Source organism: Periophthalmus magnuspinnatus, chromosome 13 (assembly GCF_009829125.3).
Source record: "Periophthalmus magnuspinnatus isolate fPerMag1 chromosome 13, fPerMag1.2.pri, whole genome shotgun sequence".
NCBI classification, from domain to species: Eukaryota; Metazoa; Chordata; class Actinopteri; order Gobiiformes; family Gobiidae; genus Periophthalmus; species Periophthalmus magnuspinnatus.
This window is the reverse complement of record NC_047138.1, coordinates 29,346,027-29,367,964: the sequence shown is the minus strand read 5'-3', so window position 1 is coordinate 29,367,964 and position 21,938 is coordinate 29,346,027. Positions and strand designations below refer to the sequence as shown.

Sequence of the window (21,938 nt, the reverse complement as noted above, 5' to 3'; positions counted from 1 at the left end):
CCTATAACTGCTCTATCCTCGATGAGCTTCATTTGACTGGAGCTGAACACTATGGGTCACACTCAGTTCATTTCTTTACGGTCTATGGGGGTTACAAAAATTTAAAGCCACATTCCTTGGCATCAAAACTCAAGCTTGAAACATACGGGTTAGAACAGGCTAGTAGCAGCTCACTAGAATGAAGCAATCTTGAGGATAAACTGCACTAAACACACAGAAAACAAACACTACTGGCATCATTTTCTCAAAAAAAACCTCTTTATTCAAACAAAAAACACAAAAACTTTACAATTTCAGATTTTTTACATTCATATATTTATATAACATGTCTAATAATATTCACCGCTCTGTACTGCATTTAACCCAAGCTGGACGGGTGTGCCCTTTCAAAATAAAAGTTTATTTTGAAAAAAAATCTACACCAACTTTTATCCAACTTTTGAGAAACAAAAAAAAACACTGAAACATAGAAAAAAACCTGACCACTTTTGTACAAACTTTGGCTTATAGCATTGAGTTATTGCCAGTATATTCACATCTCCCATTGAAATAACATTCATTCATTCATACATTTACATACGTCACACAAAAGGCAAGTTTTCCATTCGTTTTCCATGGGAGTTGATTGGATGCCAGCTTTTGACAAAAACAGTGCGGTCTTTAGATATTTCACATTGACAAGGTGAACAAAAGATTTAAAAAAAGAAAATAAAATGAGGAAAGAAAGTGAACAGTTTGGAAGATTCTTATGTACAAAATGTAAATTGGTCAAAAACACTGGCGAGTGAGAACATGCTTCTTTCTATCTAAAAATGGAGGCAGGACGTTGACAAATGCAAATGGGTTTCAATTTTCGATAAATAAAAAAAATAGACGTAAGGCACTAATAAGTTGTCAAGTGTTTTTTTTTTATATTTAACATTTATATAAAGGTCCACTAAGCAACTTTTCTGGTGAAGGGTCTGCCACACCCTGCGTACTTGCTTTGCCCGGAATGTTCCACAGAACTGCATTAAACCCACCTTTCTTGTAAATGTGTTTTACTTTTTCCAATTCCAAGTAATTTTGAGCCATAAAATCAGCTACAATTTAACAAGTCATTATTGTGATCAGGGCAACCTCTTCACAGATCCGACCTGTAACTTGCCCTGGACGTGTCTCTCGCTTGTCTCTACGGATGTAAATAAGTTTAATGCAATATGGTGGAACATTCCCAAAGCGGTAAAATCTCCACGGAGACGAGCAGGTGGCAGAATCTCTGTTAGAAAAGTGACGCAGTGCACTTTTAAGTCAAAGAAACATTGAAATTTGAAGTTCTGATCGATGCCAGGAGCCAATAGGTGACGGAATACCTTTCAGGATAGTAACATCGATTGAAAGTTGATATATTTATGGAAGAAAAGCTTGTGTTTTTAAGTTTGCAATTAAAATGTTGAGCACAAAATGGTATTTTAAATACAAGTCCGCGTTCGTCTTGCAAGAACGTACGAAAAAATTGCTATAGCTTTAGTGTTTTGCACAAGATATATCTCATTATTGTCATCACAAACATTTCTAACTTGGGACTATATTCTATCAATCTACAAGTATTTAAAAAAGTGCGCTGAGTACCTTTTCTGCTGCTGGTTTCCACGGATACGTTATTGCTTGTCTGGAAAGTTCCAGAGATTCAGGTGAAATTCTAAACTTCTCTTTTTTTAGTCATGGATTATTTCAGTTTTGATTTGTTTGGTCCACAAAGTCAAATAAACTTGCCTTGCATTATGGGTGACAAGGCAACACGATAAGATAATTAAGTTTAATGCTATACTGTGGAACGTCCCATGCAGAGGAATAACATCTCCACAGAGATAAGCGCCAGAAAAGTTACATAGCGCGGCATTAATATGAAATTGTTAGCTCATTGATTGCTACTATAAAGTGTACATGTCTCCGTTGTCATGACTCGACCACTGCATTAGAAAAGCTGTAATTTCCAGCTGAATTTCCATCAGAAAGAAGAAATAATTCAAGGCAAATTAAGGTGAGCAAAAAAAAAACAACAAAAATATTTCTACATTTTGCTTTTGAGAACTAGTGAGGCAGTATGCGGCGATCTATTGTATCCCCCCAAAAGAAAAAAAAAAAAAAAGAAAAAGAAGAAAAAAGTAATAATAAAAATCTGAAAAAAAGACAGAAAAAAATAATAAAAAAATGATAAATCTTAAAAAAAAGAAAAAAATGTGTATAAAAAATAATCTAAAAAATAAAAATAAAAAAAATAATAAAAGAAAATAAAAGAAAATTGGCCTTTCAAATATTCCTGCTCCATTCTATTCGGCCCCAACAACTACAGACCCTTCAAACCAGTGTCTGAATATTAAACCCTGCAGTTTCCCTTTGGCCCAAGCTCCACTTACGCCCCAATATTATAATATACAGTAAGTGCAACAGCCTTTTCAAGTCAGAGGAGGAAAAGATAAATCCATGAAAACATTGACCTTAAGAGTTTTGGATTGTGTCGGCTCCAGTTGACGCGTGCGGAAAAATAAATACAAACAAGTAGAGACAGAGAGTTCAGTTTGTCGTATACTGGGGTGAGCGGTGGTCTTCAGATTACTTTGTAGGTGAGATAGTCGCGCAGGGGGGTGGGGATGGCGAGCGATTCCACCTGTTGTGTAGTCATCAGCCGCCGTAGGGTCAGTCGGCACAGATGCTGCAGACTGGACACGGAGCGCGGCGCCTCCCAGAAGTGAACGCCGCCGTCGCGAGTCCTGCAAGAGGCAAAACGGGAAAGATTAGAGTGGAAATTTGAATGGTCAAATCAAAAGGCTGCAAAAATGTACATGATTCCCAACTAAACCTCCTTATATATTATGTAGAAGCTGCTAACCCTGTAGTAAAGACCTCTACAAACTTGAAACCCACAGTAGTTTCAACACTGTGGAACCTTCTGGAAGTAGCATGTCACCTGCAACAATGGAGAATATTCCCAAGCATAGTTTTCATTGTGCAAGTTTATCGCCAGGAACTATATTTCCATGGAAAGCCAGGCAAAAACAGAGTTAGGTTTGTACACGCCGACGCACAGCAAGGACGCAAGTTTTGCTACAATTTTCAGTCCAATAAAAAAAAAAAGTTATTTTTTGGCTAAAATGTTAAACAGTGGGACTTTATATCCTCCATCAAACGACAGTAACTCCAAGTGTTACATTGTCCACTGTGAACTGATTAAAGTTTATTCCAAAACAATCCAATCGTAATCACAGTTGGTAAAAAGATATATTGTGCCTGCTTTCCTTTTCACGATAAAACATGTCTGAAATCAATACACGGTTACAGTTTTGTTCATTACAGATCTCCCGTAGATCCTAAAGTCAACAAACAACCTTCTGTGACTTCCTCAAACCAGTAGAACAGGTTTACGAGTCAAATTAACCTGTTAACTGTACAAAGTCATGTTTTACAGTGTGTTGGAGCATGCCCAGTTCGCCTCTGCCCCTCCCTTCAGCTGCCACGTATATCTCTCACTCAAACCGTTATGGTGATGAGTGCTTCCTGCGCAACTGTACGACCTGTAGTAACCTCATGGTCGGACTCACCCGGCAGCCAGGACGCCCCCTTCAGGAGAGAAGGCACAGCACAGGCCGTTGGACAGAGACGCAATGGCCTGAGGGGCGCGCTGCTCGATGCTCCAAAAACGCACCAACCTGGACAAAAAACAAAACAAAAAAACAAACAAGAACATTAAATACAGCACATTTTAGGCCTTTCAGAGTCGTTTTTTGATAATTAATTCTGATTTCAGATACTTGATTTGATAATATCACCTTTAACTGGATGTATTAAGACCTGGAATGTCTCAATGTTTGAACTTGTTCATACAAAGCTGTAGTTTTTTGAAGGGTAAATAACACAATTGGACCTCTTGTGTAATACCATGACTGTGTTTTAAGGAAATAACTGCCATTTTTCATCCCTACACTGTTACGTTTGGGCACTTTTTTCCCTGACCTTCTTTCAAATAGGCCAGCTCACCACAGTCTTTTTTCTTTATTACTTTTTTCTTCTTTTTAGTTTGGCGTTTGTTAAGGGGTAAGGGCTTTGAAAATAGAGAATGGGAAAATTTTTTAAAGTATAAAGTAATAAAAAAAACATTGAACTCTAAACTTAATTTCCTGTGTCCTTACTAAACATGTGTTGGCCTACTTTTGGGTCATAACCATAGACTGTATTTATAAATGGACATAGCTAACCTGCTAGCCGCCACTTTCCAAATAGGAAGTGAGCATGAGCGCGTGTCCTGCTCCATCGAATCTGGCTTCAATTCACTTTCTATTGAAAAAAATGTCACCCTCTCTGTAATTGCTGCTGACTCCACATTTGCTTTTTACTTCGCCATTATGTCCATGAATCAAGATATGAACATTAATAACAGACAAATCAGGCGTCAAAATATCGATATTGGAACTGAAAAAGTTGGACAACTTTTATAACCATCATTACATCAAAATTTCAAAAAAGAATTTCAGTTTGAATTTCATCAGTAAAGCACTTAAAAATGTATCTAGAAGCCCTCAGTCCCCAGATTTTAACATTACTGGATTAAAATGTGTATCTACGATTGAAACCATTGTAAATTGGAGTTGGCCACAATAAAATCCAACTTTTTTCCCTCTCCAGAGTAAACTCTCTGGTCAGTGAAAGCGCGTTTGTCTTTTTGGCACAGGTCTCATTTGTTCAAACTGGATGCAACTGGTTTTGCTGCCATTTTGTTGCATCTGTTTCTTTTCAAATGTGTTTTTTTTTTCTCCCAGTGAATCCCACAGGAGGTGATAAATGTGGTGACAGTCATGTGACCACTTGAACGGAGCGTGTACAGTGGCTCAGAGAGGACAAATAAACAAAACTAACAGAGAAGGCTTTCTGCTGCAGGAGTTGTTTATACTCCGTGACCCTGGCTTCATGTGTCTTGTGAGTTAACATAAATGTTGATAAGATTTTGAACATTGAATAGCTTACACTATTTTTATTTATGTATTTAATTTTAAAAATGTTTTCGTTTAATTTACATGCTTGTAATAAAACACAAAGTCTAGCGACCTACCCTACAACCAGGACTAAAAACCCAAGACGACATCAGGGCTAAACTGGGGCTAAACTGGGGCTAAACTGGGGCTAAACTGGGGCTAAACTGGGGCTAAACTGGGGCTAAACTGGGGCTAAACTGGGGCTAAACTGGGGCTAAACTGGGGCTAAACTGGGGCTAAACTGGGGCTAAACTGGGGCTAAACTGGGGCTAAACTGGGGCTAAACTGGGGCTAAACTGGGGCTAAACTGGGGCTAAACTGGGGCTAAACTGGGGCTAAACTGGGGCTAAACTGGGGCTAAACTGGGGCTAAACTGGGGCACAACCAAGACTAGAACAGGTCCTAAACAAGGGCTACATCCAGACTACCATGTGCTCATGCTGACCAAGTGTATATACAAAGAGAGTACTTGATAGACCGCCTGAATATCTCACTTGTTTGTTGAACTTTGATGAGTGAACTTTTAATACAAGATCTCATGATTGTCTACGTCCAAAAACTGGCTGCACTAAACGGAGGAAAAAGTTGGCTTAGTTTGGTTATTTTGCCTCCCAAAAGGAATATATTTCAAGGACCTCAAGCCTGTTCCTGTTTTTAATGGACTTACGCAGATATTCGTTTTGTTTGTTTTTTTATTTGTAGGCCGCCCATGAAAAAGAGTCTAAGTGTTCACATTGGGCTCTCCCTGTATAAATAAAGATATGATAGAAAACTATGTAAAGAGCAGTGGGGATTGGGGAAAACAGGATTTTTTTTCTCATCTTGAATACAGGAGAGTAAACATTGATAAAACATGTACGAATCATTCCAAGTACAACTTCAAGAGGCTAAATTAGAAGGAAACAACTGGTTTAATAACTAGCACTTATCCACAGAGGAAAATAGTGAAGGGCTGAGAAACACTTCTATCCCTGTTGTTCTTGGCCAGAGGGTCATTTGCTTATGCCCACAGGAAACAAGCCAGCGACTGTTTTAAATGTTAAATCGTTTTGAGGTTCTGTTTTTTGTTTTTTCAGTTGAGCCATGGTACAGTGCGGATGTGAAATATGCTGATGCTCCATTCCAGTCCCATGACCAGTTGTGTAACAGTTGTTTGTGATATGCTGTTTAAACAAGACGACGACGTTTGGGGATGTTAACATTTGTTTAAACTGAAGTGGATTGGACTGACCTGTCATCAGTGACGCTGGCGATGTGCCGACCGTCGGGACAGAAGCTCACGGAGCGAACCCAACGATCGTTTGAACCTCCCGCGAAAATGGGAGACGGAGGAGGGAACAGGTGTCTGCACACAGGGACAACAGTGTTAAAACGACAATCAAAGGAATTATTTAGGAGTTTCTATGTACTGGGCTAAAAAAGTTTGTTTGGATGTTTATATTAGATCCCATTAGAAACTACAACTAAGGCTGTTATTAAAAAAATGTTGATGAACAAAACAAACAGCAGATACACAGGAGTGCGATATGAGACTGACCCGAGCTCGAGCAGGATGGTGCCTTTGTGGTGGTCCCACACGATGACGCGGGTGTCGTAGGAGGCGGTGGCCAACAGCGCCCCGTCTGGTGAGAACTCACATGACACCACGTCATTGTGGTGTCCCTCGAGCTTCCGGATCAGAGTGTATTTGTCCATGTTCCATAGGAACACCTGCAACGTGAAGAGAGCACGGTTATAGACACCGAAGAACACGGCCAAGGCAAAGCTACAGCTACTCAGTATGCAAATTAAATTAAGCACAGGCATTAATTATGTTCAAGTTATGCTCTGTGTCACTTTGGTAACTTTAAATCAGGCCAAACAGAAGAGACATGCTAACCAAGCAGCAGCTGTATAGAGACGCTAGGCTACGTGTGAATGAAGTGCATGTAATGTGGTGTATAGCTATATACATATATATATATATAATGTAGATTATAGTGCATTTAAGTGTGAACCTAATACTAAAAGTGACTTGAACTAAAACATGTTTAAACATCAGTTATAAATAGAAATCTAACAGTTTAACAAAAGGTCTACACAAAAGAGAAAATAAAACAAGTAGTAACTTAAGGTAACATAATGTTACTCCACTGGTTTCCCCTGTCAGAGTCTTAGTGCTCTGTTTACAATAGGCTCGCACCTCCGGCCGAAGCCTACGAAGAGAGACAGATACTGCAAGAGAAAAGAATATTTTATGGCCAAAGGGTTGACACCTCTGGCAAAGTACACAATACATCCACTCACACAGTCACACACACACGGACACGCTGAGGCCTATCCACTGCTGTAGTTAGTCTGTTACAACTATGATCATGGATTTTACCTTTAGTACGGGTATACGGGCTGATTTTTGTATCATTTTTACTACAACTACATTGTTACCATTATTAATATAGAGTTGTCTTGTTTGGTGCTTCTGGTGGTTTTCTTAAAATGTCACACTTGTCCTATAGTTTGAGTCACATTTGTGAAAACGGCGACTAGCAAGACTTCATAAATATTTGAAACTATAATTGTTCTGGTAAAATAGTATGGATGGGAGCTCAGTGTCAAGTTAACAGAGCCCCAATTTCAATAATCCTGGTGATTTTAGGTGTGGTTTGGATTGTCAGTAAGAAGCACTAGTGAGATGTATTTTGCCTTGCTTTGTCGGCAGTTTGGACATTTTTATTTACATTACCAATTTTAGTCCAATAACGTGTGTATATGTACATGTTAGGGAGTAGTGCACTCAAAAAAATTGGTTGACTTTAAATAAACCAATTATGTTGTGTTTTTTCAACGTAATATTTTATGTTGATCCAAAGCTGTTTCTTGTCGAAGCTACTTAAAATGTATACTTTCATATTTAGTTCAAAAAACACGACACAAAACATTTAATTAAAGTCAACATCATCTTCTTGAGTGTGAGAGGGTGTGTAAAAATATTAAAAAGTAGCATCTGATCTAAATATCAAAGGTCCTATATTACACAAAATGGACTCTTGCGAGCGTTAAGCCCTGCTATAATGTTGGCACCTCATCAAAAACACACTTGGAGTTGTGTTTTGTTTCATTTACATGTTTGCGTAACCCTTTTATAAGTCTGTCTACATCTCCAAAGCTCAAAATGGTCTGTTCCACCTTGTGATGTCATGAAGTGGTAGTTTTCAAGTTAACATCTACCTTTAACCTTTTGTTCAGTAGAGATTGGCAATTCCAGAGCTGAAATCATCCAAAAGACTCTAATGAAGGTGCGTGGAGTTTAAAAACTACACTGGAGCACTTCCTGACATCATAAGGTGACGCGTTTTCTGTTTCGACACAACTCCAGGTATGTTTGCGATGAGGAAACAACATTATAATATAGATAAATAAATTGTGTAACATGGGCCCTTTAAGTAAATACATCTAAATATGATGGAAGAGGTTGTGTGAATGCATTAAAAAACTAGAATCTGGTGTAAATAGTAAATAAATTAAACTAAAAAAATATGATGATGTAATTACAGGTAGAGGTAGACAGACACAGAGCACCTACGTACAGGTCAGGTGCCTTTGGTCGCGTTGAGCCTGAGCTCCACCTGCGACAGGAGAGCACACTGTAGGGACACGGCCTAAAATCACCACAGGCCTAACACAATGACTATGAATAGGCTAATATAGGGTCATAGATATATACACACACATGATGTTCATTGGAGTTTACGCAATACAAGGCCAGTCAATACTCAAGCGCCTCACATTCTGCTTATCGATTTTGGTTCAAAAGTTCAAAATGTTGTTTATAATCGGTGGAAATACAAGAACATAAGGAAGGTTTTAATCACGTTTGAGGTTGTGACACTTATCTGAGGTCTATATATATATGCTGTACTTGATGAACATTACAAACTGGTATCTACTAGAGACTTGCAGTTTCTGAACGCAGTAAGATATGGGTACATTTTGTAGTAACAGTTCTGTCCCGCAAAAAAACAACGTATTGAGAAACCTCTGTGGCTTTGAAAGGGTAAAGAAGACTCTATTGGTATCAAAATGTGCCCAAAACAGCAAAGTGTCAAGTTTTAAAGGTCATTCCCCTCATTTTTTTTGCATTGAAATAGACTGCATCAAAGTAATTTAGTGTATTTAGTTAATTTATGTGGACTGTAAACATCTTAGGTCATAATGATAAGACTCTCTTGAGAATCGATAAGCAGAAGTGGAGTTATCTCTACTCAACTGTCTACAGTTCATAGTTTAAGACTGTACAAGGCCTGATTGTAAATATAAATAAACATGGGGTGATCTGGTTAGAGTTTACAGTGTCTACAAGTAGTTCCCATGCAAACATTACAGTAGTACAGTACAAGCTTTTTACATTCACTGCAAACATCCAGTGGACTTTAAACTACTGAATCATTATGACACAGAGCAATATGGGTAAATTATAAAAGGAAGTTTGATTGTGCAAAACTGTCACGTGCCGTATTAAGCAGACGCACAAGAGCTAGCAGACCAAAAATAACAATACAACTTTAAAATAAAAAAGACGTAGGAACGGGGGACTTACTGCTTTGCCGGCGCCCACCGAGCAGAGGATGGAGGAGTCTGGAGAGAAGGCGCTACAGTAGACCCAGTTCTGGTGACCACGCAACACTTTTACCATGTTACCTAGGAAACGAAAGAGGGAAGTGTGTAAATTTTTGTTAACTTACATTTTATTAGTAATTTTGGCAACAACATTGAAGTTATTTTTATCTGATTACTTTCAAAATGGATAATTATTAAGATTAATATTCAGACATTTTTATTGTATTTTTACACAGACGCAAAGTTCAAACCAAAACAACTACCGTATACATTTTAGCATCAGTTATTAAAAAGGTACACGATGTAACATTTCTGGAATTTTCCACAGAATGCCATTAAATTTACCCATCTCCATGGAGACAAGCAGACAGTACCACCAGACCAAGTTTCAGGTCAGATCTGTGGAGACGCGGCCCCCGCATTTTTTTTTTTTGCAACTTAAACACCTCTAACTGAATCAATTCTAAATAGAAAAAGATAAATGCTATACTGTGGAACTTTTGCGTAACATTTTGGATTAGGAAAGTACTGAAAATCAAACTGATACTAAAACTAGTAATCAAACTACTACTAAAATATTAGCCTCACGACGCCACCATTTTGAATACACGTTAATCAGTTTTGCCGTACCGTCGTCCTTGAGGTCCCAGACTCTGAGGGTCTTGTCCCGAGACGCAGACACCAACATGAGGCTCCCGTCGGGGGCAAAGGTTAAGTCACGGACCACATCAGTGTGATCCATCAGGTTCAGCAACAGCTTTCCTAAAAACAAAAACAATGTTAGCTGAAATTCAAGGGATGTGAAAATGCAGTTTTAATCATGGTTTATAAAAAGGTCAGAGAAATACATTGTTAGCCAAATTATATGCATCGGAGTCTTTGGTTACTGTGCTAGCCGCCGTGCTCCAAATAGGAAGCGAGCCAGACATTTCAAATCGTCACCCCTCTCTGTAATTGCTGACGCGAAAATGTTGATTCACCAATGCTGCATCTAAAAGTAAACCAAATCTAAAAGTAAACCAAAACTATCCCACCGTATAATCCAATCTACTCCATTTAGAAAGGTCAGATGTCAGAGAGCACCTGTCTCCTCTATTCTTAACCCGGTCAGCTCAGCTCTACTTGGGCCTTCTTCAGTTTACTGTGCCAAAGTCTTACACAATATAGTTATCCAACACAAGTTAATGTTTCAACGACAGTGGCTGGCATCATCTTCCCTTTTGGTCCACTGCGCAACCAGACCATCTGCATCCTGTTCCATCTCCCCAGCGAACTCAACTGGAGGCATTTTTGCTCGTTTCTGCTGAATTTAAATCTTGCAACTACAATCTAGGTTTAAATGGTTGTTGTGGAGAACTTGTTTGGAACTAGGTGCAGTTGTCAACAGTTCCAGCATCAAAACTAGATACTCAACGCAAATATCATTGGTTGAGCAAAAAAAAAAAATTACTTTTTAAAGCATTTTCAAGCTAAGTGCAATTTATACAATTTATTATAATGGAGATGTAAAGGTTTATTTCATTAATGATCAGCTTGGGCGTCTAAAGCCAATACTCTGTCAATACAAACATGTTTTTAAATGAACAAAAGGCCTGCAAACTTTAAACAACAAAATCTAAAATCTCAAACTATTCTGCATTGCGAGTGCGAGTCAATTTTTAAAACCTCAAAATTCTAGGTACACATTTTTGGAGATCAACTATAGCTCTGTATCTCCTATAGTTGAACACTTTGTAATTCAAGAACAATATCATCATAATATTTTCTATCATCTTTTATGACAGTTTCCGTGCGTTGACAAATGTTTACCTTGTAACTGGGGTAAATACATACAATAACATTGAATTAGAGCCGCACCCTCCCATTGAATTACAAAACAGTCTAATCCGTACAGTACCCGGTCATTAAACTGTAATGATACTTTAAGCTTTCACTGCTCACTTACACTGGGTTATTTTAGTGAGCAGCAGGAATGTGTGGAATGTGACACTATGGTATGAAATCTCCCCAGTCACTTCAGGTCTGTACGTTCATGGCATTAGTAGATATTTTTACAAAACAGATTAGAACTATGTGCCCAAAATGTGATTAAATATATACAAAATCTTTAAATCTAATAGTTTTATGAAATCAGTTTTCATTTTGTCTAATTTTAGTCCTTATCTAAAAAGGTGCACTATGTAACTTTTCCATGTTAAGGGTCAACTGTCTGCTGTCTCCATGGAGAGGTTATTACTTTCCTAGAATGACGCCACCAGGCCAAGTTATGGGTCAGATCAGTTAAGAGTGGATGCTTTTCAAGGTCTAAAAAATCCAAGATAAATTTAAACTTTAAACTGTTTCTGTTTTTTAAAATGTTTCAGATTTTGCCAAATACAGCGTAGTTGCTCTATTAAAATTCAACATTCAAACAGTACAGGAGACTAATTCCTCATTAACTTCAGTCAGGCTTAGTAACTACTTAAGCCTAAACAAGTTCAACTGTTCATTATGTATCAAGTGTTTTTTTTGTGTTTATAAGATTGTAAACAGTAATTATAATAAAGTGTTCCCCTATCCTCTTCTACAGCCAAAGCCTTCTCCATAAAACTAGTTAAAATGGTTTTGCGGCTTTGGAAACTTAGGCAAGACTCAACAATGCGCCTCAGTGTGCAGAATCATCAATCATCTTTAGAGTCGAGTTTTCTGTCCAAACCAGCCGCCATTTTCCCTCTGGATTCCTCCACGTACACACAACTACACCCAGTCCTCACTTTTCTCCTAGTTATGGCTCTGATAGAGTTAGAGGGGAGGTTCAACTAGTTCCTAAAAAACTTTTCTAAACTACATTCTTGGAATAACAAACATTTTGATATTAGGTTGCAAATAGGTTGAGGGTTGGATTCCTGCTGTTGCATAAGCACCAAGTCTCTCTGGTGATAGACTACTTGCCGCCAGAGCAGGGTTGAGTGTTTGAGGCAAAAGAACCAATTGCAATTTTTCTGACAAGCATTACGATTTGATTTGCGATTTATGTTTTACCAAAAACTAAAATAATACATAAAAAACTAATACAAGAATCACATTTCAGCACATGTTTGTGGTCTAATTCTGCAGTTTTTATCTGTACAAACAACTTCCTCCGTCCTTCATTTTCTTCAGTTCTCATAATCTATAAATTCTAGATGCTTTGCCCAAGGGTACAATGCTCACACTCACTTGTTATACTGAACTGCCGATCTTTTGTATAACAATTAATACAGTATGTTTGATAGCAGGAACTTGTCTGGCCTGTCAAAACCACAAGCTTTTGCAAAGCTCTGACAGGCGGATTAACCAAATTTACATATGGCTGGGTGGATCAAAACAAACATGGCGGCTTGCAGGTAACAAAGGTTGAAATATAAAAAAAATAAAAAATAGCAGGACTGAGAAACTGCATGGATTTCTGTAGAATCAACAAGTAGTTATTTACCTTGGGTTAAATAAGTTTAATATTTTGTTTTAAATACAGCTGTGGTTGGAGTGTTCTAAACAACCACCTTTTATGGTCCTGTTCCAAGCTTTTTTGACTTCCACGTAGAAGAAACTGGTCAGGCAAGGCATCAACTATCAAACAGAAGCCATTTGCAACATGTAATAAACCAAAAGAAGTGATTAAGTAAGTCCCTCACCTGTGTAGACGTCCCATATCTTGATGCGTCCGTTGTTGAGGCCGGTGGCGAGGAGCAGCTGGTCCTGTCCGAACTTGAAGCGGTGCCATTCGATGTTCACGCAGCGGCTCTGCTTCTCCGGCACTGACGACCCGAAGGCCAGACCCCACACGATGTCCCCGCAGTCGATGGTGCGTTCTCGGGGTTCGCTCAGGGGGATCAGAGCCTCATTGCTGTTCTGTCTGGAGAGCCGCCTGGGACCGGCGTCTGTGCACTCTCCGCTCTGACCCAAAGCACTGCAACAAGACAGGGGACACTGTTAGACAGGGATTAAGGAGACGTGACAGGAGCAGACACTGAACAATGTTTTTGGCGTCGCTCCATTATGTCTGCCCATGTGTCATTTCCCCTTTGTCTACACTTCATCAGATTTGTGGTTTTGATCAGACTCATGAGTCACAATAGAAAAAGAACATAGACGTTGGGCTAAAAATATGCCTGTATTCTTATAAAATCACGCAATATTTGTTATTTGAGTGAAAAGTTAATTTATAAGCTTGACTATAACTGCTCATAAATGTGTGGGACTATGGATGGTATAATCGAGTCAAATTTATTTATAAAGCCCATTTAAAAACAACCGCAGCTGCCCAAAGTGCTGTATAATGGTGATAAAAAGTGCAATCTTAAAATAAAACAAAACATGAAGAACCACAATAAAGCAAAACAAGACAAGTGTCCTGCTCAGCTTGTGTTAAAAGTCAGTGCAAACAAATTAGGCTGTTCTAATAGCAGAGGAGACTCAGACCAGCTACAGCATAAATATCTGTTATCAGCCACAGCAGCAAGAGCGTTATCTGATATTGGCAAAAAAAAAAAAAATCAAAAAATCCATATTGGACCATTCCCAGACTCTATGGTGTCTAAAGTAGTATCTCAATCAGCTCCCGAGAAGTAGCTCCAGTGTTAATGTGAGTACCGGTACTTCCACTGCAATAACTGAAGCATGTTTTTTATTTCTTCTAGTTTTCCTATTTGATTCATTTATTTTTATCCTTCATTGCGGGACCAATAGAGGCCATCGTATTTTGTAATAAGGTGGGACAGCTATGGAAAAACACAATCCAACTGCAACGATTAGGTTTAAAATGATTCAAAAATCACAAGTCTGTTCACAGTGCAGATTTTAATCACTAACTTGAACACTCGAGATCACACTGAAATATTAATAGTTAAACCAAGACAAAAATCTGATTTCAGAAGACGTTTGTAAAGGTCTAAACAACAGGGCTTTTCCATACACCCGATGGATATTTTGTGGTTTGCAAACATATTCAACTAAGTGCAGCTTTTGTTCAGCTGGAGATTTGATGTTTTTTTTGTCAAATATACACAAAACTTTATATTAACATCTTAATATGAAGAAACAGCTGTACAAAACACGACTACACAGTTCTCTTTTGGTTTGTGGTTAAAAATTAGCTTAAACTCACACTTTTTGTTCTGTAAAGCTCGTCAAATTAGTTTGGAGAATGAAATGTGCTTTTAACATGCCAAAACGCAAAAATAATTAATTAATAAACATAATTTTAATGTTCAAATATATATACACAAGACTCCACCTACGATGACTACAACAAATTCTTTCTTGTATCAAACCCAACTTTGTCAGTATTGGTTTTCTAATTCAGTTCACTTCATGGTTGAGAGTCAGGATACAATAGGTGCAAGATAAACATTTCTAAGAAGTAACTTCTTGGAACAGAGCAGGCCTGTTTTCTGCATGTTTCTAAGCAGTCACAAGAATGAACTTTGCAGAAACAGGTCATTAAAATGGTTTCTCAGGATTGACTGTGGGCCTTTCCATTACAAAGAGCCAAGCTGTTCACGGACCATTAGAAATGACTGAATCTTGATTAAAATTTGATTAATTGCAGCCCTCTTAATGAACCCCTCTGATAGAAGCAATGTTAATTTGAAATAATTGTGATTTCCACTACAAGCCAAATAATAACGAGTGCTTTAGATCATGGAACCACTCACCCATTCACACACACACACACACACACACACACACACACACACACACACACACACACACACACACACACACACACACACACACACACCCCCACACACACACACACACACACACACACACACACACACACATTCAGAGACACATTCATACAGATTCATACACAGACACAGGGAGTGAGGTGGGTTAAGTGTCTTGCCCAAGGACACAATGACAACATACATCTGTGGGAGCTGGAATCGGTCAGTCAAACAGACAAACACTGACTTGCGTTTGGGGATAGTAGCTCAGCTGGTAAATTGTCAGATACCACTTGAACTGTAATTATCTGAAAAAGTGTTTTGGTTATGAAAGAGAGAGCGCTAGAGGTGTTTTGGTATTTGGTAACCGGGATCCACCCATTCAGAGTCACACATGGTTTTAATTAGTACTGTACTGTGTTGTGATCGTATTTTGGTGAGAAATACACGCCATGCTTATGTAATGAATGTTTTAACATCAATAAAAAAGTTAAAAACTGAAATAACATGAGATTGCATTTAATTGTAGCTGTGAAGTTGGTTTTTGTGCTGGGAGAAGGTTGAGGAATGAAAGTAAAATACTTTAAACTTAAAAAGCCACCGTCTTAAACCGTGAAAAACAGAAGTAGGTCAGTTTTGCAGTGGGCCAAAGTTATTCCTCACTTACCCTATGCATCCCAATTATTCACCTCGATGAGTTTAAGTGCTTTTCACAAGAGCTGCTTCGACAAAATACATGTACTGAGGCAACTTTTTCAAATCCTTTTTAATTACAGACAATTGCCTTCTACAATGGCGAATAAAACAGCTGTTCGATAATCCTTTTTATATCGTCTCTTATGTCTAATTGCACTTTTATAGATCCGTTTAAGGTTTAATTTAGTGTTTAAATACGAATGTGTGTGGAAAGGACAGATGCAATGGAATGATACCAATGCAATGGATGACGCAAATAGACTTGAGCTTTGTACAGCGCGTCCTTAGTTTACCTTTTGTGTTTACTGACCAATTAAACCATTATGCCGTATGTTCTAGAAAATGCTTTAAGGAGGAATAAAACGTGTAATTATGAATCAGCGGTACAGAGACATGGCACAGAGGAGACTGATGGACAATGGTCTACAGTCCCTTAGCCAATCAGGACGCAGAACACAATGCACGCTCATACCCTGTAAAAAAGCATGCAGAATTGCACAAAAAAAAAAAAAATCCATGAAACAGCGAGACCGCAAAAGGTGAACCACGATATAGTGAGGGACAACTGTATTCACCTAAAACAACTTCATAAACTGTGGCGCGCAATGGGCTCTGGCATCGAGGTAAACGTGATCACAACAACACACATTGGCCGCTCCGATGGACAGCTGCACAACACACTAGTGAGTAACAGATTTACAAAAAAACAAAACAAAAACAGACCAAAATGACTACAACACTGCCGAATCCTACGTGCATCATCGATTAAGAATATAAAATTGAAGAACGAAGTAAGTACGTCACAGTGGGTGTGTGGGGGATTGATCAGCAAATTGCTTTGCTTTAATTGTTTGGAATTGGCAGTGCAAGCTTATCGTACTATTCCTATTGTGTAAAGTCATTTCCATTGACAGCAATCACATCTTTATTAATTAAGAGAACACTTTGTGTCGGTTTTTGTTTCATGTGGATAGGTCCAGTAATTAAAGAGATATTAACCGTAAACCAGGTCAACACATCTGCAATCTGACAGCTACACAGCAATTTCCACCATAGCATTGTGACCTCCATCTCCAGTTCAATTTTAAAACAGTGTATTAGTATTCACTGGTTTCAGCTTTGAAGACTTCCCTATTCTGAAAATATAATATTTTGTTTCAAATGGTTAATCGCCATAGAAACATCCTAACTTTTCATCATTCTCAAACCCATGGATAGCCACATTTCTATTGGTGCTTTTAGTCCATTATTTTTTTAAATGGCCAAGGTCAGCAAATGCCAGTAAACACATTTTATACAGTTAAGGTCTTGTGATTTTTCAAACTGATGGAAAACAACCTCATTAACTCAAGATAGAACTGGAACAGAGTGTTGAAGTCTTATGATCTACAAGTCACTGTTGAATTGTTAAACTGTTTACTTGAAATTCGAAAAGTCCCTGCACTGTTTTCAAGTGACGTGTATCCCAACGTAAAGAAGTGTGGTAGCTTTGGGCGGAAAAAGTGGGAAAAATGATTTGTTGATGTACAAACCTACGCCCATTTTAAAGATGCATTATGTAACTTTTTTGGTGAAGGCCCATCACCTGCTTGTCTGGTACAAGAGGTTACAGTATGCTTAGAAGGTTCCACGCTATGACATTTAAAAATGTCCTATATCACACGTGTTTGGGGTATAAATGCCAGATTAATGCCATACTGTGGAATATTCATGGCAAATCAATAAGATTTCCGTGGAGACAAGCTGATGACTGACCTTCCGCCAGAAAGTTACATAGTGGACTGGAGTTGTTTATACACTGCTAATCATGATGGCAACGATTCTGTTCATTGTGCAAACAATAATATTTGGGCTTGACTGATACTTACAAGTCTTTCAGGCATTTTGTCCACGGCACAAGCTTGACGATTCGATGCCCCTGAGACCAAGCGAAGTAGGAACCATTAGGAGCGAAGGCCACGGTCCACGCCTCGCGCCCAGACTTCTGGTCAAAGGGCGCGACCGGCACCAGCAGTTCACCGATGAACTTAGCCTTACCTGGAAAAACAGGGAAGAGTGCCATCAGACCACAATTAGCGTGCATCGCACCAGGTTTGTGAAGCTGTAGTGTATAGTTTTGTATCCTGCTTTTGCACATTTATGGAAGATTGATATACGGGAGCATGGATGATGTAGACTTGTGAGTGGAGCAGTGGGCAGAATCAGACTGCTAACCATTAGGACGTTTTGAACAGAGCCCAGGAGAGATCAGAAGATTACTCAAACATGCACGAATGGCGTATACAACCACTTCAGGCATGCTTTTGATGAGGGAAGAACATTATAACATGTAAGAAAAATGTATTTTGCATAATACCCCCCTTGCTATGTCATCACCTTCAAGGCATTCAAAGCATTTTAACTACTCACACATTCATATACCTGTGTACAGAGACACACCTGTGTACAAGGGGGTGGAAGGTGGGGGGCAGAATTTGCACGGCCAACCTCTGGATCAGGCAACAAATACTCTAAGTTCAAAATTCCAGTTGGAGGCAAAATTAAGTAGACCAAAACACATCTTCAATGATTAACTGGCAGCAGATCTTTGACACCGGCCTTGTTTTAAGAGGCGCAGGGTCATTTGAGCTGTTGTCATTCACACCCACTCTTTAACGGGGTCAGGGCGTATCCTACAGTAACCTACAGTTTGAACTGGGCCTGTCTCCAACGCTGGATTCGGATTGGCTGATGGAAACTCCCACAACAGATTTTACAGTATCTGCTTCGGAAAAACATGAGATAATATTTAACTCAATAACTTAGCAGTTTTGCATGGGACTGGGAGTATGAATTTATACAGAGAAAGCTTTAAATTTAAACGCACAAATCTACCTATATTCTTCCTGATATGCAAAAAAATGACTACGTGTAGAAGCAGGTATAGATTATAGTGATCTAAAGGGCCGATACTGTGTAGTCATGAATCTTCTTGGCGTTCTTAAGCAAGATACCAATGACAGACAGGGAAAGGCTTGTCCTAGCGCAGGCTTCTCATTGGTTGACACTGGTGGGAGTACAAATTGAAGTGAACTACAGCCAGAAAACCCTAAGGTCTTGGCAATAAATCCATCATCTAATTATCTAACACAATATAAACCTCCATGTATCAAATGAAAAGTCTTTTATCTCAAGTTTATTTACAGCTTGCAATCAAGACCAGTTGGCAAATCAACTAGAGGTCGGGCGAGGACACCAAAATGTTCAGGCATGTCTATATTCATTTGCAAGTGTCACCAGGTTAAATAGGGGGTGTCGAGCAGAGGAAACCAACGTTTAAAATGAGAAAATGGACTTCTGCAAGTTCAGAATTACAGAATTCAGATTCATTAAGAAGTTTTATTCTATTATTATTTATTTATTTTATTTAATATTGTTGTTAAATTTGATAATCCTGGGTTGCAGCTTGTCTTGTAATAGAAAACATCTCATCAGTCCTAACCCCATGAATTGAAAACACAATTTCCAAAGTTTATAGCCCAATTACTCCTTTTATCATCTTCACTCAACAGAAATGCACAGAACCCACATTTACAGACTTGTGTCAAGTTCATTGGGGCTATTATCCTATTTACCATAAATAACTGGCCATTAGGGAAAGTTTTCAACCCTCATGTTTCTATGGTTACACAGCACACAAGTGGGCTGGATTTCTAAGGTTCTGTGCTCATTGTTTTTAGTTGACTCGCTAGGCTCTTTCTGGAAGCCTTCAGTCACCAAAAACCAGAATAAAAAAAAGTATATTATTAATGAAAACTTCAGTTCTTTATAAATGGATATTTTGGTTCAGTGTGGCTTCAGTCTTTATTATAAAATCTCTTCTAATATGTATTTTAGACAGTCTGTACAGCCCAGTTAACTATTGATATGATTAAAAATACCATTATTTCCACAATTATTTTAAAAGTCAGCTGGTCACGATCAACCGTTGCAGCCTTAGTTTCAATGCTTTGTCTGGAAACATTTTGAATCTTGTTCTTGGTGAAATTTTAGTGTTTTAATGTGAAATATTCCCCCATGTTGGTGCTGTGTTGTGGTACGTGCAGTCGTTCACTCCCTGCAGCTCCATGAATCACCTCACAGTGGGGGAGGGTACAATGTTTTAGCCAGGGAAAAAAAGAGATCTGGACAAAGTTAACGCTCAATAAACACGTTATATCGACAATAAACTTAACAATCAGCCAATAACAACGATTAACACGGCGTCTACGTGCGGTTTTACGCGAAAAACACGAGAAAAAGTCAATAGAATGAATCTGCTGAGAAAGTGGGACGCTAGCCAACAGCCCCTAGACACCGGGGGATAACACACACAGCCACATATTCATCACAAAATCAAACAAAAGCGAAATATGCGCATGTAAATTGGTAAAATAGGTACTAAATATACAGAATACACTCGTTTTCTTGAAATTATGTGAATAAACAGTGTAGGTTAGCCTTCTCATGCTAGCTAAATGTGGGTTGCCAATAAAAAAATAAAAAATACCATAACAACTTGCATTTTTTGAAAAAGCGGTTAGAATCTCTTAAGACATAAAAAACGTTACTTACCTAAATCATTTTCGTTTACAGAGTCTGGGAAGCTTGCCATCTAAATAAGGGCTGAGACCTGAGAGAAAAATCCGAGCACGAAATGCAAAAACTGGGGTTGGTTGTGCTGAAACAATCGGTCTCTTTATCTACAAAATAAGGTCGAATATCTCGGTTCAAACTCAATTCCTCGCGAAACTAAAATCGTAATCTTCTGGTTCGTTTATAGATTAACTGTTTCTGAGGTAAAATTCTCTGGTTCTGTCCGGAATAAGCGCTGAACGTTGACGAAATAAACTCGCTTCTGTTCCCGAGTGACTCCCGTTTTAATCAACCGACGTAAAAATCTGGGAGGAGCGTCGTTACGCAGGGGCGACGTCAGCGCGGTTGACATGGTGATACTACCACGGCCCGCCCCTCATTCAGAAGAGACAAAAACAACGCGTTTCTGACATCTAGCGGAGATAACACGTGTAAAATGACCCAAATTCAGCTAAACCTCTAGTATAGCTTTTATACATGATTTATTTATTTTTTTTCGCCATAAAAAGCAGCATACCAATGGTAAAAATAATAAAAATAAATAAATAAAAATAATATAATAATAGTCATCATAATGAAATAATAAAATAATAATAATCATGATAAAATAATAAAAAATAAAAATACATGGTTTATTATTATTATTATTATTATTATTATTATTATTAATAATAATAATAATAATAATAATAATAATAATAATAATAATAATAATAATAATAATAATAATAATAATAATAATAATAATAATAATACAGTTTTGTTTATTTATTTTTTTTATCAGTTGTAACGTACAGAGACTGGAATAGTCATACTGTCAGTGTCAACATGGCCTATTCCTAAAAACCTAAGTCAGTATTCCCAAAAGTCATCTTTGTTTGAAAAAATACAAGCCTATATCAGGGGTCACAACACAGTGCTCGCGGGCGCCATGTCGCCCCCAAGGTCCACATGAGTCGCCCGTAGGCCGGTTCTAAAAATAGCACAACTCAATGAGATGAATCTAATATCTTCTGTTGCAATTTTATTTTTATTTTTATTTTTATCATCCTTGCATTTATATAGATTTAAAAATGACAATATCTTAAACATATGTTCATTATATGTGAAGTTTAGACAAGTTAAGGTGAACTCTGACCTACTCAGTTCAAAGGTCAGTATTGTGCACGCGAGCGCTGCGGAGATGCTGAATGCAGTTTCTTATTCCAAAACATGGCAGAAAAAAAGAGATCACTTTCACAACGATTTAAGACTGTAAAAGAAACCTGCGTGTGTCTCATCTGAAGACAAAGGCACAATGTGGAGGGACACTGCACTATGTGTCACTAAAGCT

General features: G+C 38.2%; 1 protein-coding gene across 1 annotated transcript; it reads right to left on the bottom strand.

The window, feature by feature from the left end:
- Positions 1-238: 238 nt before the first annotated feature.
- Positions 239-20,895, bottom strand: wsb1 (WD repeat and SOCS box containing 1). Its single transcript, XM_033976762.2, has 9 exons — positions 20,585-20,895; positions 17,860-18,028; positions 13,259-13,533; positions 10,236-10,367; positions 9,586-9,686; positions 6,547-6,719; positions 6,241-6,354; positions 3,582-3,689; positions 239-2,753 (listed from the first exon to the last, which is right to left on the bottom strand). Exons 1-9 carry the CDS (start codon positions 20,622-20,624, stop codon positions 2,591-2,593), a joined length of 1,275 nt encoding a protein of 424 aa, XP_033832653.1. The 5' UTR covers positions 20,625-20,895; the 3' UTR covers positions 239-2,590.
- Positions 20,896-21,938: the final 1,043 nt, after the last annotated feature.